The sequence below is a fragment of the Erithacus rubecula genome (assembly GCF_903797595.1).
Source record: "Erithacus rubecula genome assembly, chromosome: 1".
Lineage (NCBI taxonomy): Eukaryota > Metazoa > Chordata > Aves > Passeriformes > Muscicapidae > Erithacus > Erithacus rubecula.
In genome coordinates, this window is record NC_136658.1 from 80,410,314 (window position 1) to 80,423,295 (window position 12,982).

Below are 12,982 nucleotides of genomic sequence, written 5' to 3' on the forward strand. Positions count from 1 at the left end.
CCTAGGGATCACTGCAAGAGGTCATTGCTTGGGGATTAATAGGTTGGAAATACTATGCTAATGTGAGTGGTCCAATTCAGTGTGAAGGACTGGCCAACCTTGGTGTTGTGCAGGTTGCTTGTGCAGAGAAACGTTTTCTGATATTATCTAGAAATGGAAGAGTTTATACTCAAGCATACAACAGCGATACTCTGGTGAGAGTTTTTTATGTGCTTTTAAAAATTTGTTCTGTATTACTTTGTTTCCTCTTGTAAATATTTGCAGTTTCTTAGGAGCGTAGATGGATTTTTGTGAGCATTCTGTAGTGTTGTATTTGAACTTTCAGAAATAGTGGTGTTTGTCTCTTGGGTTGATTTGCTGAAAAGCATACGGGTTCTGTAATTTCTGCCAGGCTAGAGGTATTGGATACAGTGATATTTGCTTTTATTGATATGCTGGGCTTGGTAACTTCAGAAATTGGCAGATATGAAATGGATTTCACTTTATTGATATAGCTGTGCCCAAGCTGTGTAGATTCTCAAACAAAAATATACTGTAAATAGAAGCCTTTGTCACTAAGGTAGCCTGTAATGTTAAATTAAACATCGTTTTCATATGTAATGAAGACCTGTAAAAATGGGAACAACTAACTTCAAAGCATTGCTTTTTGTCATATTTGACCATTTTTTTTCCTTCATGCCTTCATCTCATTAATTTGAGAGCAAAGTTTTGTTAAAACTGGAAGTAAGAAAACTGTACCTAGTTATGTGATGGAAAATGTCAGCAGACTTTGTAAGAATATTGCTTTTGTTTGGTTTACAGGGACCACAGCTAGTGCAGAGTCTGGCTTCCAGAAATATTGTGAAGATAGCAGCACATTCAGATGGGCACCACTATCTGGCTTTGTCAGCAAATGGTGAAGTTTTCTCTTGGGGTTGTGGAGATGGTGGAAGACTAGGTCATGGGGATACAGTGTATGTATGAAAAATAATCATAACATTTATTTGCAAGTGTTCTGAATTAATAGTAAAGATTATTTTGTTGTGTATATAAACCATGTTCAGCATTTGACATTTGGCTCTGTTACTGAACAGAACTTGCATATTTTCTTTCTAGAATATTCCCACTTCTCTATTAGTGCTACTTTCTGAAATACTTCTGGGTGGAGGGTGTAGTGGTGAGCAGTTTTATTAGACCTTTTATTAATGGTTTTATGAATCCAGAGCACATTTTCTCTGAAATTCTGGCAAACATGTTGAAGCAGGGTTTTGCATGTTATTCCATTTTTCCTGAGCATAACTCTCCTGCTTTTGTGTGACAGCAGTCTCCTACAACAATATTGTATGAGGGTGTACATCAATACAGTTTAGAGATTTTAGGTGTCTTCCCCCAGTGCAGAATTCCCTCTAAAGCAAGAAAAAGGGTTATCAGTGTCATGAAATTAATTGTTCAGATACAGTAATTGAAGGTAATATTTTTAACAATAGACAAACATTTTTTAAAAAATTTGCATTAACTCAATTAGAAACAAAAGTTGCAGTTGTTAGATATCCCTTCAGTGGTTTGTATATTGCTGAACAATTTGAACTTAATTTTGGCTTCTAGCTCTATTTATATTTTGTTACTTCAGACTAATAATAAGGCTTGCAGGTAGAATTGCAGTAATTCTGATGAGTATGTCACACCTTTTATCAACTACTCGTCAAATCACCTTTTGTGAAATATGTCACCTTCTCTTTAAATAGGCCTCTGGAGGAACCCAAGATGATATCTGCTTTGTCTGGGAAGCAGGCTGGGAAACATGTTGTTCATATTGCATGTGGAAGCACCTACAGTGCAGCCATTACTGCTGAGGGAGAGCTGTACACATGGGGACGAGGAAACTATGGCAGGCTTGGTCATGGTGAGTTAGTTTATACCATCAAATAAGTTGTTGAAGAATTTGGTGCCTGTCACAAATGATCTTTCATCCCACCTAAAGCTGATTTGAGCACCTTATGTGACTTCATGTGAATTGAAATTATTGTGGGAGGGATTGTCTCAAACCCGTTTTATTCCCTGAGTTATCTGGAAATCAGCAGTTGGATGGAGAAGAAAAATCTGCAATGTTCTCTGTTCCTTTCCTTGTGAAGCTTAGACTATTTCATGGGTTAAATCCTTGTTGGCTATCTCAGAAACACTACAGGAGCTTAGTCATGATACTCAAATCTGAAAACAAAACTAAACAAAGCTGCCCTACACCCACACAACGCAACATCCAAAAGCAAAGAAGCAAAAAAACCAAACAAAATAACCTGTCAGGCCTTCTGAGTTTTTGTTCTCACAGAATCACTTTGTTTTGAAGGTTCCAGTGAAGATCAGACCATCCCAATGCTGGTCACGGGGCTGAAAGGACTCAAAGTTATTGATGTGTCGTGTGGGAGTGGAGATGCTCAGACTCTTGCAGTTACTGAAAATGGTTAGTAGCAAAACAAAACTTGAAGTTTTAAGTATGGCTGCCTGGCCTTCCTTTTACTCTGAAGATATTTATATTGCAGATGTGCTTATTTATAGCAGTTTGAATTCTGTAAGAATTTGAAGCTGAAATTCCTTCTGGGGAAATAAATGTGTACGTTTATGCATTTTGTATATAATGTTGCAGAGGTATTTCCATGTGTAGATATGCAGCATGTTCCTTATGAATATGTAAATATATTGAGTTATGCTGTATATTTCCAGTAAATATGATGTGTATTTCATGATTTAGTGTATTTCATGTAAATGTATAATGGACCTATAAAATAATGCATACACGTGCATGTGTCTAAATTTTATTTGTTACTATTTAAGTGCAAATATCTCATTGTCACAAGAGCCAGAATTTAGAGTAGGAGAGCTGTCTCTGTTAACCCCTTGGAAGTATCAAAGAGAAGCTGCATGGAAGTTCATCTTTCCAACATCCCTGACCAAGGTGCCTGGGATGAGACAAATTTGAAATCTGTGTTTCATTGTGAGGTCAAGCCCCAAAGTCATCTCTTAGAAAGCAGAGAGTTCTTTGAAGCTAGTTTTTCCTTTGAAATATAGTTGGTTAATAAGATGGGCATTTTTTAAAAACTGAAATACAGTATGAATACTCATGTATGAATACTCATACAGGAAATGAAAACCCAGATTTTATCAATTTTTCTCTCTATTTGGTCTCTGCCTAGCATGCTCCTGTTGTTTTATCAGAGTACCTTAGGGACTCTGATTATGCAAGTAGGGAACACAAATACATCAGAATGGAAAATGGGACTTTAATTTTGGCCATGCATGGGTTTACCATTCTTGAATCATAATTTTATTTACTGCAGATGCAGAATGACTTGGCTTTTTCTAAGCTTTTACATCAGGACTAAGAGTTAGTTGTGTATTTCAAAAGAACATGATAAACATGGCCATTTCATTTAGAGAAATGCTTGAATGATATAAACTGAAAATAAAAATAGGTTTAACAGACAATCTGGCCATTTGATGTGGAAAACATTTTGTAAGTTCTTATAAAAAGAAAATAAAGCAATTTTTAACTTTCTTGATTTACAGTAAATCCTATGCTTCATGCATTTTTAAGAAGGACTTTCCGTACACTGATAGATTTTTCAGTGCATGTTATATGTTGCACTTTCTATGTTTAGTTTTTTCAACTTGAAAACTTTTCAAATACTGTTCTTTCTTATTGTCGCAAAGTATTAGAAATCAATTTGGAGCTGCTTTTCTTAAAATACAATTTAAAATTTATGCTTGTTATAGAATCTTGGATTTTTAAGTACTTGTTAAAACATATGACTTGGTAACATGAAAAAGCAGTACAATCTTTTTTTGTTTTCTTTCTCCTGATTTAAAGGTCAGGTTTGGTCTTGGGGTGATGGAGACTATGGAAAACTGGGAAGAGGAGGCAGTGATGGTTGCAAAACTCCCAAGCTGATAGAAAAGCTTCAAGATCTGGACATTGTGAAAGTACGCTGTGGGAGTCAGTTCTCTATTGCTTTAACCAAAGATGGCCAGGTCTACACCTGGGGGAAAGGTGACAATCAGAGACTTGGACATGGGACAGAAGAGCATGTTCGATATCCCAAACTGTTGGAAGGCTTGAAAGGTAATTAGTAAGGTTATTGAAAGAGTTAAGGTTATTATTAAAGAGTTGGAAATATTCCAGCGCTCTTTCTGTTGCTGGAGCTTTTTAACCAACACAAATGAACTCTACTTTGAGTGATGATACTATGTACTCTGTCATATTTTATGCCAATAGCATTGAAAAACGTGATAATGTGCATTTCTCATCACTTCTGTATTTACACCTACAAGACTTTAGCAGACTTAAAAATAATATGTTATGACTACTTTAAATGCTGCATGCTTTGTGTTCTCTTTATTCTTACTGCTTTTCTTTTATTGGGTTCACAGAAATGGTTGTTTATAGCAAGTATGTTTGCACTGTCATGCAAATAAAAAAAAACTTTATAATTATAAGCTTAGATTAAGGCAAGTGAATGGAATAAATAAAAATAACAGGCTACAAATAATGTCATTAAAGCTATGTTTGACTTTTGACTTGTTTGTAATAGAGTGTAAACAGTTTCTTTCATTTGTGAGAAACATGAGGGAAAGATGAGAACTTTTTTAATGCTCTGTCTTTCCTTTAAATTGTTATTCATAGATGTTGAATGATGCAGATGAGAACAACTTTGCGGTCTCTCATCATAGACAGGGAGATGTTTAAATAACTCTTTGCCAAAAAAGTTTCTAAGTAAAAGAGACACAAAGTAGATTTTTTCAAAACTTATAAGCTTCTGCACTTAACTGTCTCTTGGTTTATGCTTTGCTGTAGTCTTCCTATCTACTACTGAAGCAGAAATGAGACTCTTGACAACCATAATATGTTCCATGTTAAGCATGGTTGTAATTAGCGTAGTTTTCATTACCTCTGCTATTTTTCTGTCATTGATTGTAATATCTAAGTTAAGTTATATTTTCAATATCTTAACTGTCCTACCAGGAAAGAAAGTGATAGATGTGGCAGCTGGATCTACCCATTGTTTGGCACTGACTGAAGATAGTGAGGTGCACAGCTGGGGGAGCAATGACCAGTGTCAGCATTTCGATACTTTGCGTATCACTAAACCGGAGCCTGCAGCTCTCCCAGGCTTAGACACAAAGCATATCGTTGGAATTGCTTGTGGACCTGCTCAGGTAGGTTTTATTTTTGAGTTATTTGGTTTTACCTCCCACTGAGGTTAGTTCTGTATTCTAATCCTGATCCTTCACTATGTGCTTGAATGACTTCTTGTATTCTTCCTTATTCTGAGTAAATCCAGGCTTTGGAAAAAACAAATCTTGTGCAGTTGTTCTGCCAAAAAGGGATGATCAGCTTTCTCTCTGTTGGGTGTTCTGAGAAGTAGCTATTTACCTGTTTTGTTGTATGTGATATAGCAATTGAGAAGTTGTCAGCAGAATGTTTCCTGTCACAGAAATAGTGAGATATCTGGGTGTGACAGCACATTGGAAAATGTGATGAGAGAGTTCTGGATTTGTATGGGTTTATGTACATTTCCAAGGATGCAAGTGGAGCATTCTCTTTGACAGTGCTGGTATTATTTGCACATCATCTATTACTGTTTGAAAGCAGATTTAGCTTTACACTCCTATCAGTAGTCAGTGTCATATTTAGAAAATAACTAACTGTGGAACTTTGTGTATTGTTTCCATTTATAGAGTTTTGCTTGGTCATCATGTTCAGAGTGGTCAATAGGCTTGCGGGTACCTTTTGTGGTGGATGTTTGCCCCATGACATTTGAGCAGCTGGATCTATTACTGAGACAAGTGACTGAGGGAATGGATGGATCCTCTGATTGGCCCCCTCCTCAGGAAAAGGAGTGTATGGCTGTGGCAACATTAAATCTTCTAAGACTTCAGGTACCTTTAATTTAATACACTTTGGGGGCAGTCAGTGAGCTGAATGTTTTCACTAAATTTCTTGGATGAAAACTATAACCTTTAATGTGCCTTAAAACACTTCCACTGATGTAAAAAAGTGAAATAACTGCACTATCATTTTATACTCCTTGAAATTTGGCATCTAGTGGTTGTTTTTTGTTCTTGACAGCTTCTGGGTTTCATTAAGAATGAACTATAAAAACAATATCTAAATGGATTAAGCCTTGTATACTTGGATTTCGAACATTTCAATGAATTTTAAATAGCATTTTTAAAAGTGAATGACCTCTTCAATGGGTATCTGGCAGTCACTGAAAATGAGCTATTTTTTCTAACATAATGTAGTGATGCAGAAACAGTTTAGTTTATTCTTTAGGTATACTTCAGAACTTTGGGGCTTACACTTAACATTCATAATCTTTGAGTATTGGTTTAAATTCAGGATGCAGGCAAGCCAGCATTTCCCTTCAATTTGGAGGTGAAAGTTTGTATCTTGGTCACTGAACTTACTTGCTCCAGGAATGACTTTCAAATTCATATCACTTGTTAATTAAAACTTTTCTTCCCCTCCCTGTTTTCTATTTTTCAGCTGCACGCTGCCATTAGTCACCAGGTGGATCCAGAATGCCTTGGCTTAGGCCTGGGCAGCATGCTGCTGAACAGCCTGAAGCAGACGGTGGTGACCCTGGCCAGCAATGCGGGGGTGCTGAACACGGTGCAGTCGGCGGCGCAGGCGGTGCTGCAGAGCGGCTGGTCCGTGCTGCTGCCCACGGCCGAGGAGCGCGCCAGGGCGCTCTCGGCGCTCCTGCCCAGTGCAGGTCGGTCCTCAGGCTGGAGCCTCTCTGTCTGGGCCTTGCACTGGGACCTCATTAAGAGCTTCTTCCATTCTTAGTTTCAGGAAACGAAATGAATGTGAGTCCGGGGCGTAGATTTATGATTGATCTCTTGGTGGGCAGCTTGATGGCTGATGGAGGCTTAGAGTCTGCATTGAACGCTGCTATCACTGCAGAAATTCAGGTATGGTTCATCAGCTTTGCAGTTCAGGTTCTTCTGCAGGTGACTAGTTACTTCTAAAATGGAAGAGTCAATGTTCCTTCCATTGTGAACTGTGCAGCAGCTACTGGCATGGTTTTGAGGAGTTCCCTTACTCTTTTTTACCCTCACCGCCCTCATCCCTGCGTTTGTCTTTCTTCTTTATTATAATGAAGTTCTTTCATTATAATTCTATATATATAGAATGAATGAATTCTATAATGAATTCTATAACTATAATGAATTCTTTCATTTTAATTATATGCCCGTGTGGTTGTTATAGAATGTACAATACGCATTTTGTTTGGTATACAAACATGTTTTGTTTCATTTTTGCTGTAGGTAAAAGTAACTTGATCTTATTACCATGAATACTACTTAGCAAAATGTTTCATAATCATAGCATAAGTTTGTGTGTTTTCTTTTACCTGATTTATTTTTTTAGGACATTGAAGCTAAAAAAGAAGCACAGAAAGAAAAAGAAATTGATGAACAAGAAGCAAATGCATCAACACTTCATAGGAGCAGAACTCCACTGGACAAAGATCTTATTAACACTGGAATCTATGAATCTGCAGGAAAACAGAGTTTACCATTAGTTCAGTTAATTCAGCAGTTACTAAGGTAATTGTTTGGAATTTGTCTTTTACTTTTGTACAGAAGATGTACTTAGATGTTCTGTGAACTAGTCAGCTGAACAATGGTTAATTTTGGCTGCAAATGAAGTCTCTTGCTAGCTTTTTTAGCTCCTCAGAATTCAAAATAATTGAACATTCTTGTAGCTTATCTGCAGTTCTGCTTTGTTATGTTTGCCAAGGAGTAATGTTCTGTGCTAAATTACCCAATTCTAGGAGGACTGCCTTGCTTTTATGGATTTTGATAGTTTATCTCTGAAAGAAGTATCTGAAAGCTTTTGTATCAAATGTATGACAAATGTTTAAAAGACTGTCCTTGCAAAGTGTGAGAATCACTGCAAATTTGTTTAGAACTGAATATTTTGTCCCATTTGTTTAGAATTGCCTCAAGGAGACTGTAAGCAGCGAAGGAACTTCAATTTTATATTCTTTACTGAGACTTATGAATGCATGACCAATTAGGGTGCTGAGAACAAAGCTGCTTTATGTCAGCCAGAGGAGCTACAGGAGAACTTAACAGAGAATGTATAGCATGAAATAATTATGAATTTACCAAGAAATTTATTTTACTTTTTCACTTAACTGCGATGGCAACGATTTAGTTTAATCAGTACTGAGATTATTTTGAGCTGTGTAGTGCTTTCACTGCACCCTCTCAGTAAAGATTGTCAGATTGTGTTTTGCAGTGAGTGATGACAAAAAGCATAAACTTGAAGTATTTTACAAATCCTTTTAACTAATGTGTATCCATAAAGCCATTGATTTTCAGAGTACTGCAATGCAAAGGAATGAAAGTTCTGCATAGAAACTTTGCAGAGGTTTCTTATATATTTATGTGAAACTGTAGCATAAGCTTAATGGACTGTCTTCACTGAGCTCCCCTTAAGTGATACTTTTTTACCACTTAGGAACATTGCTTCACAGACCATAGCCAAACTCAAAGATGTTGCTCGTCGCATTTCTTCCTGCATGGACCAAGAAATTTATAACAAGGAGAGATCTGCTTCTCTGGACCTGTTGCTCCGTTTTCAGCGTCTGCTTGTTAGCAAACTTTACCCAGCAGATTGTGTTGGCCAGCTCCCTAATACATACAGTAAGTTGTGGTTTTAAAAATAAAAGCATATGACCTCTGACCCCTCCCTAAGTATTTCTGTAATAGATGTTGTACGATAGCAGTTTCTTATTTTAGTTTATCTTCTTGTCTTGTTTATCAGCCTAGTTGCTGTCTGAATAGTATTTGAAAGTTTATTGACATTGTTTTTTGTAAGTGAAATCTCTTTTTTTGTTAAGTAATAGGATTTGGATAATAAACTTTTAAAAAATAATTTAAAAATGTGATTTCCTAAATTAGTGCTGATATTGAGTGGCATAATTTCAGAAGAGTTTGTCAGCTTTTGAAGTATTTTTATTAAATATAATTATGTGATAGTTTTCTGTGCTCTTCCTTTATTTTTATACAGGTCCTGACCTCTTAGGTGTTGGTTCTTTACTGAAGAAATACACTGCTCTTCTGTGCACACACATTGGTGATATACTCCCTGTGGCAACCAGCATTGCTTGTACTAGTCACAGGCATTTTGCTGAAGTATCTTGTGTCGTGGATGGAGATTTAACAGGTAGATTTTTACTTGTCCTATTTTCTTCCCCTTCCATGGAATTTCAAGACTTCATTGAAAGTTCTAAATGGCTAAGAAGAAGTTAGTTTAATTTTTTGGTTAATGGGAGAGAAGGAGGGAAAATTCAATGAGGAAGGCAAGAGCTTTGTAACACTCAACTGTAGTCAAAGGCAGAATATATAATGGCTATTTACTTCTGCAATGCAGTGAATGTAGAACTTGAACTAATTGTGAGTATCTTCTGTGTTTGTTTTTTGTTTTTAGGCATTCTTCTTCCAGAACTGGTAGTTTCTATAGTGCTACTCCTCAGCAAAAATGCTGGATTAATGCAGGAAGCTGGTGCCATCCCTCTGCTGGCTGGCTTGCTGGAACATCTAGACAGATTTAACCACTTAGCCCCTGGAAAGGAAAGGGATGACAATGAGGATTTAGCATGGCCAGGAATAATGGGTATGAACTTAGCAGCATCTGTACTGCTTTCATAAATTAGCTGTATAAAAATGATAGCTGTTCATTAACTACTCTCAGGAAGGGAATCCTACTTCACAGTACAAAGTTTTATTAACCAAATTATATGGCAGTCTTAAGGCAGTATTTATTTCTGTCAGTACATTCTTAAGGAAGTTACATGTAGTGGAAGCATTAAGCAGAGTATAGATGCAACTTTTTCAAGAATTAATTCACATCATTTTGCATATTTAGTATAAAAAGTTGCAGTGAAAACCTGAGTAGTACATCTAGGCATTTTGTTACTAAATTCTGTCTGTAATACAAAGAATGAGTAATGTAAAAACTTTGAAATAAGGAATTTTTATTTTCTCAGGGCACTTTGTAATATGAGCTGTGTCTGTGGTCAAAAGAGAGGCTTCTTTTATATTAAAATATCTGAATTTAAGCTGAAATGAAATATACAGCAAATTCCTTGCAGGCAAGTGAGTAATAAAACCAAAGTAATTTGGAGGAAGAAGTGATTTGAGGAGTGATTTAGCAAAAAACTGATTGCTCTGCTCCACCTCCACAAAAAACAGCCATCTAGCTTGGCAATGCAGGATGACATTAAAGATTAGTGTGTAAAGGAACACAGTATTCAGACAGTTTAATTGCACAATATGTAGACAGGAGCATAATAATCACTTTTACTTTGGAGAATATAAAAAATAAGCAGCTTTTGAACAGATGTGAACAATTGGATTAGGCAACTATTAAAATAGTGTCCACCAAAAACCCCTTACTTTCTGATTTGCTATTGATAAATTCCTTTTTCTTTTTTGTATGGATAGGTTCATTTTTTACTGGCCAGAGTTGCAGAAATAATGAAGAGGTGACACTTATACGTAAGGCTGATCTAGAGAACCACAACAAAGATGGAGGATTTTGGACAGTGATTGATGGGAAAGTGTATGATATAAAGGACTTCCAAACCCAGTCTTTAACTGGCAGTAGCATACTTGGTGAGAATTTTCATCTGACTTAAAGACACAAATTACTTTTGTTTCAAAACCAGATGAAATTAACAGATTTTTAGATATTGTATTGACTACTTCATTCTTTCATTAGCTCAGTTTGCTGGTGAGGACCCAGTTGTTGCTTTGGAAGCTGCTTTGCAGTTTGAGGACACAAGGGAATCAATGCACGCCTTCTGTGTTGGCCAATACATAGAGGTAAAAATGTTATAATGGCTAAATGCTTACTAAAGACAAGCATTGCTTTGCTGTCAGATTTCTTATTGGGGCTCAGTTCTAGCTTACAATTGCTGTTTCTTTTGTGCAGCCTGACCAGGAAGTGATTACAACACCAGATATCAGCACTTTGTCATCACCTCTGATAGACACAGAACGGAATTTGGGTCTTCTCCTTGGACTGCATGCTTCCTACCTGGCAATGAGCACACCACTTTCTCCCCTGGAAATTGAATGTGCCAGTAAGTAGGATGCCATTTTGAGCTTGAATAAGTGATAAGTATTTGTCAAAAACATACAGGAAAAAGACAAAGGGCAAATAAGTTAACTTAAAATTTAGCACTTCTTTAGACTTGACATCTTCTGTAGGAGTTCTTTATTCTTAACGTTAACACTCTTAATATACCACACTCATCAAGATCCCAATAATTTAGCAAGATTTAAATAGGGATTAGATAATTTTGAGCAGTTTAATTCAGAGTTTCATAGTATGCAACATTAAATATAAAACAATGCTACACAGTCTCCAATCTCGCCAATTTGTTGTCAGTTAAGAGTGCCTGGATCATGTGGTATGGAATGTTTTCTTATTGGATGTCTTGTTTTGGTGAATAGAAGGTATAGTTCAATATTAATGGCAGAAAAATTGCTAAGGCCTTGTATCTCAAAACATATGATGGCTGCCCTGTTAGTTAATTGTTTCTTGGTTAAAGAACTCTTCTTTCCTGTGAAAAATTTTCAGCAAGTGAGAAACTTGCTCAATGTTGTTGAAGCCTGTGAATGAATTTTATTAGAGGAAATTGAGTCTCGATAGCTTAGTCTTTGATCAGAATATTCACTCATATTTTCTTTATTTTAGAATGGTTGAAATCATCAATCTTTTCTGGAGGCTTGCAAACTAGTCAGATTCATTACAGTTACAATGAGGAAAAAGATGAAGACCATTGCAGTTCACCTGGTAACACTACCCCAAATAAATCAAAGCTATATACACATCGATTGACTTTGAGTGACCATTCACAACCCTTTCTCCAAGCTATTGCAGATAATAATATTCAAGATCACACTGTGAAGGTAAGCCCTCAGTAGTTCTGTGCACAGACACTGTTTCTGAAGGGTGGTATTGGTGGTGAAAATTCTCCAAAGGTTAGAGCAAAGCAATTGAAAAAGTTATTTCAGAATTATTTTTTGTGAAAGGAATGGTTGAGTATTGCTAATGGATAAAATGTGTATATTTCACTTAATAGCATAACAGTATGTTATTTCTTCTAAATTTTTGAGTGGGAGAACTAAATAATTTGAGTATTACAAAAAATTAGTAATGCATTACTTCTCCTGTCAAGTTTTGGTAGCATTGTGAGATCCTGCTCACCTCCAGCTGAACTGACATGGAGCTTTTTTGTCAAGGTGCAAATGTATTTTATGTTTTAGATTCATGTATGTCTTTGTCTTAAAATCCCTTTAGGCCTTGAGGTTCAAGTTTCACATGGTTGGAATTGTGGATATTGTGAAAAACCCTGTTATTTACATTGATCATTATCTTCTGTGATACATTCTGATTTTCTAACCCTCTGAGTTCAGCTCTTTTATGAAAAAAAACCCTAAGTCTGTCTTTGGGAATATGATAATGATATGATTTATCAAAAGACGATTGAAAATTGTGTTAGGTGACCTGACTATCTCATGAGGAGATCAAAGCAGTAGTAGCTTTATTCTTTGAGTCATACATTTCTCTCTTCATACAGGAGAAAGGATGTAGGATATTTATAGTATTGGGTTTTAGTTGTTGTGTGTTAAATTGCACACACTGTGTATTATATCTCAGCAATGTTAGTTCAGATTGTGGAGGTAATTCAGTGTTATTTAAATGCTGCCTGTTATATTTTGAGTTCTTCCATTGTATTTTAAAACCGAAGTTAAACAGAGACTGCTGTGTGTTTCCTTAGGACTTCTTGTGTCAAATAGAGAGATACTGTAAACAGTGTCACTTAACAACACCAATCACATTCCCTCCTGAGCATCCTGTGGAAGAAGTAGGACGTCTGTTACTGTGTTGTCTTCTAAAGCACGAAGATTTGGGTAGGTAGGC

At 36.3% G+C, this 12,982-nt stretch overlaps 1 protein-coding gene across 5 annotated transcripts in view; it reads left to right on the forward strand.

The window, feature by feature from the left end:
• The window catches only part of HERC2 (HECT and RLD domain containing E3 ubiquitin protein ligase 2), a 101,326-nt gene that overhangs the window by 32,293 nt on the left and 56,051 nt on the right, over positions 1–12,982 (forward strand). For all 5 annotated transcript variants that reach the window (XR_013774880.1, XM_079310993.1, XM_079310995.1 and 2 more), the window contains exons 11-28: positions 6–194; positions 802–953; positions 1,725–1,882; positions 2,324–2,437; positions 3,842–4,093; positions 4,994–5,187; positions 5,710–5,910; positions 6,521–6,749; positions 6,824–6,948; positions 7,409–7,587; positions 8,507–8,691; positions 9,059–9,214; positions 9,479–9,664; positions 10,495–10,665; positions 10,772–10,875; positions 10,985–11,135; positions 11,753–11,967; positions 12,840–12,972. Coding sequence is in view for 4 of the 5 variants with exons in the window: in XM_079310993.1 (XP_079167119.1) it covers positions 6–194; positions 802–953; positions 1,725–1,882; positions 2,324–2,437; positions 3,842–4,093; positions 4,994–5,187; positions 5,710–5,910; positions 6,521–6,749; positions 6,824–6,948; positions 7,409–7,587; positions 8,507–8,691; positions 9,059–9,214; positions 9,479–9,664; positions 10,495–10,665; positions 10,772–10,875; positions 10,985–11,135; positions 11,753–11,967; positions 12,840–12,972 (3,094 nt within the window). In the remaining variant the exon portion in view is untranslated. The remainder of the gene's footprint in view (positions 1–5; positions 195–801; positions 954–1,724; positions 1,883–2,323; positions 2,438–3,841; positions 4,094–4,993; positions 5,188–5,709; positions 5,911–6,520; positions 6,750–6,823; positions 6,949–7,408; positions 7,588–8,506; positions 8,692–9,058; positions 9,215–9,478; positions 9,665–10,494; positions 10,666–10,771; positions 10,876–10,984; positions 11,136–11,752; positions 11,968–12,839; positions 12,973–12,982) is intronic.